General features: G+C 35.3%; 1 protein-coding gene across 4 annotated transcripts in view; it reads right to left on the bottom strand.

The window, feature by feature from the left end:
- Positions 1-4338, bottom strand: part of SHANK2 (SH3 and multiple ankyrin repeat domains 2) — an 856646-nt gene that overhangs the window by 254002 nt on the left and 598306 nt on the right. For all 4 annotated transcript variants that reach the window (XM_019519421.1, XM_019519422.1, XM_019519423.1 and 1 more), the window contains one exon: positions 2756-2880. In XM_019519421.1, the coding sequence (XP_019374966.1) occupies positions 2756-2880 (125 nt within the window). The remainder of the gene's footprint in view (positions 1-2755; positions 2881-4338) is intronic.

The raw sequence follows: 4338 nt of genomic DNA, 5'->3' as shown, positions 1-4338 counted from the left end.
TTGTTTCTCTTCTGTTTTCCAGTTAAATCTTCTGGTTGATGCCAATTAGCCCTTTGGCAAAGTCATGTTAAAAAACTGCACAGCTTTCAGGGCACCCACATCCAAAAATAAACATGAAGTAACAAAGTTTTCTACCTTTTTTTGCTGCCCAATCCTTTCCAGGCAAGCAAGGAAGCAAAAGTATCCATCCCTCCTTGAGCAAGTTTTGAGTAAGCTTAAATTAAAGTTGTTGGCAGCCAAACAAGGCACTTGTTTCCTGAAAAGCCGACATCTTTCCCCAAGGAAGCTGCTTCCCATAAGGATGAGAAGTCTTCCTCAGTTCCAAACCCCTTAACTCAAGACCTCACTCTGTAGTAGGAACTAATTGTCTGCTTGCTCTTCTAATCAGTCACCCGGTTAGCTAGGCTCTCCCATTTTAATTCCTCACCTGAAGCCTGACAATTAGCTAGCTCAATTGTTGTGTGCAGTCAGTCAGGCTCCCAGCAGTCCATTTACTCTTTCCAGATACACCTGATGTTGTATATTCCTTCATACCTGCCTTTTGCCACAAGGTGAAATGATTGGAGGCACTTCCACTTCATACTATAAAAAAAACTTGAGTGAAGCAAGAAATTGCTTGGGAATAGGAGATTTCAGCCAAGGTCATAACCACCTTACATTGAAATACTAAATGCATTCAACCTTTTAGTCATGTATCACTTAAAATACTCTTATTAGTGTATCAAGCTTTTGTATGGTTTAAAAAAAAAAAATTGCAGCTACCATACTTTAAATTTTAGTATCTCTCTATCAGTGCAAGTACTTTAAAGGATAGTTAGTTTTCTGTCATGGAGGGTACTGGGCAATATACACAGTTGATAAAATGGAAGACCATATCTTCTTTACGTTAAAATCCCTCAGTAACCATGATTATTTGAGTTATGACTTTTCAGCATTATTTATTCCACAGTGGATTTTATACTTTAATTAGTATTTCTAGTCAGAATATATGCAAAACTTGATTTAAGCTTGAACTAGGATTGCATCTTTCAGTACAATGCAGCTAGACTACACAATACGAACTAAGATTCAGCAAACCCTCCTTATTCAATAAAGCTTTTAAGCATGTACTTTATGAACTGGGACTTAAATTTAGTATGAATCTTCAGTTGTTTGTGGCATACCAAAAAACTAGTTATGTTTTTATACAGCAGTAACCCTACAAAAGTTCTTGCACTTCTTCAGAATCTCCTAAGCAACTGCTATAAGCAGGGCCTGCAACCCCCCCCCCGATGCTAACTTAGACATTATTCTTGACCGAAACAGCCAGTAAGAAGCACTTGTCAAGATGAAGAGAATGACTTAGCTATAGCACCTTCTCTATTGGTTTCTGAGCAGCAAGTGACTTTCTAAACAGAGCACTACCCAAAAACTACACACCCATCACAACAATAATTGCACCTAATTATTTACATAAATGGATATACATACTAAAGTTAAGTGGTCAGTGCCTTCTTGGTACTTGTATTCCTTAAGTAAAGCACAAATTGTGTAAAATGTACACTGATAGATCAGGAAGGCATATGAATTTGCTATTTGAGAGGTCAATGAGGTCTGTTCTTTCATTAATACAGAGGAAATTCTGCAGACATTTTAAATTAAATAGTTATGGGAGTTAATTGCAGAAATTACCTGTGCATTCAATAGACAAAGGGAACTCTAACTTTCACCTTCACAGAAAGATTTTATATTCCAAGAGAAAAAACTTAAATCCAAATGCACTTAAGGAAAAAAGTCAGCACAAAACTATTTACAAGTAAGAACTGTAAAACATCAGAAGAAACAAACCCAAATAATAAACTTTGTGCCTACACTGTGTGACCACTAATAATTTTTATAAGTTTATAAGTTCATATTGCAAGACACAACATCACCACACTGACTATTAAAAAGCAGTTGTCTATATGAAACAAAAGTTAAATCACAGAAAAATTCTCACATCATCATATATTTTTGCTACAATAATAAATCAGTCTAAAAATATACAAGACTTTTTGCTATTGCTAATTTAAACAAATTTAAGCATCTGACCATGTCTACCAAATTAAAAAAAAGTCTGAAGTTTTTTTGTTTGTTTGTTTTACAGATGCAATTAAAAGAAAATGAGTTCCATTAATCCTTCATTACAATTATTCCAACAAATAAAAACATTACTTGTTTTCTTGAAGTGAATATGCATTTAAAATGCACTGTCACCAATATTTTATTCCATGCTATGGAATAACTTTCTTTTCCACTATTACTTAACAGATGTAGATTACTAATTTTTTTTTATTAAAAGAATTATTACCAAGAGTTGTACAAAAAATAAGTCTAATGACCCTTCAAAAACCTATTTTTTATTTTAAGAGAAATGTTCTTAAAAATTAGTATGCCATGCAGGTACCCCAAATCAAGCTATATTGCAAGAAGATTAAGCAAAGAAAATCAGATAACACACATTTCTGCCTTAGTATATATTTTCAAGGTATTAAAAAAACCAAAAACAGGCACCCTCAAAAAACCATGAATACCTAGAATACTTCTATTTTTCTAAGGGCTGTTCAGGACGAAATACTACCAATAATGTAAAACATATTAGCAGTGTCAGTCCACTAATCCATCCTCTGAAACCAAATCTCTTATACAAAGAGAGAAAAATTGCAACAGAACATGGTCTTTTCCCAACTCTCACTCCCACCAGATTATACATAAATCAGAATCCATGTATTCCTACCTCGATCAAAAAGTCTCCTGTTCTCAAGCCAGCTTGCCATGCTACTCCACCTTCATCCACAGATTCTAGGTACTGCAAAGCGGGAAAGGCTGGAGTTGGGGTGAATTCTTCAATTGGTGTATCAGCTTCAGGAAAAAAAAATAACCCACAATATTCATTAATTCCTTTTTTAAAAATATTTACAACTAAAAATGACTTAACTGAAAGGACAAGTATGGCATTATCATTTATGGAAATAAGAAATATGCAGGGTACTAGAGTATGACAGGCCCTTGCCTCATATTCTAGGTACTGGGATACAATATCTAGATATTGGGAACAAAGAACAATCCATCTGCAATGGCAATCTACAGTTCTTCTCTTCTGAGGGAAACCAATCCCCTCCCCCGCCCCCCAAAGACTACCTTTTATTATGCCATAAATCAAATCAAAGAGCAGCTAAAAGTAGCTTAATTTATATAATAAATTTCATATTCACAGACAGGTTTTTTTTTGTAAACGCAGCTTATGTAAAAATGCATGTTATTCTAAGAACAGAGCTTAATTCACTTTTAAGCAGTTCTCTAGTTGAAAGGGAAATTTGGCTAACATGAAAAACAGAAATCAAACTAAAATCTTTGTTTTATATCTTTACGTATTTTTTTTAAGCCTCAACAGGAAAGGATCAGTTTCTACAGTAAAAAGGCACAGCAGGCCTTGTAGCAACCCTGTATCATGAAAATATTTTATTAAAAAGGTCTTTGGATCTTTCACCTGGGGAGTTCTGGCCCTTATACAGGCAGTAGTAGGGAAATACTTAGGCTTATACTGAGGGTGTGACCTCCTCTTGCTGCATAGACAACTCATGCCAGCCGATCAGACAGTGGCTTTCCTAAGGGGTTCCCAATAATATACACTTGGCCAAGATGACAGAGGAGAAATGCTTTTATAGCAAAAAGAAAAAAGGGCATAAAACATTCTAGTAAAAGGGGATAAAAATGGTGTCACAAGGATGAGGGTGTGGAATATCTTTCATGGCCACATATGGGCTAGCCTTTACTTGGGAGGCAGGCAGGGCAAGGGAGAACTCATGTAAATGAGGGGGAGAAAAAAAGAGGGGGGCATACCATCAATATTTTTTTTTTAAATGCAAAAGAAATAAAATGCAGTGTTATGTTAAAACAAAGACCCTAAAATAGAAGTGTTCAACTCTGCAGAATCCTATAACAGTAGATTTTAGTTTTAAAAACCTGTTAACACATCTTAACATGAAGAACAGCTCTCAAGCTGAACACACTACAGGCCATGCAACATACGTGCAGCTTCAGAAGACATAAAAAAGATCATCTTTTCATACTAAAACTGCACCAATGTCACCTTGTAGAAGATACACACCTATTTTGAACACGTCATCAACCTGTTTTTATACTTGCTATTCATAAAGATATTTTGAAATAGACAACTGAAATATAGAAGGTAAGAATCTTTATTTTTTTAAGGAGCAAGATTCCCCACAGTAAGGCTTAACTTAGGGAGGAGAAATGGTACACGATAGTGTTTCAAATGTCTTGGCAATAAAATAAAACTCCCCCCCCCCCCCCCCC

Source organism: Gavialis gangeticus, unplaced genomic scaffold (genome assembly GCF_001723915.1).
Source record: "Gavialis gangeticus isolate Ggan-Ray unplaced genomic scaffold, GavGan_comp1, whole genome shotgun sequence".
Taxonomy (NCBI): domain Eukaryota; kingdom Metazoa; phylum Chordata; order Crocodylia; family Gavialidae; genus Gavialis; species Gavialis gangeticus.
Note: the sequence above shows the minus strand (reverse complement) of the source record. Positions and strands in the feature narration are given on the sequence as shown.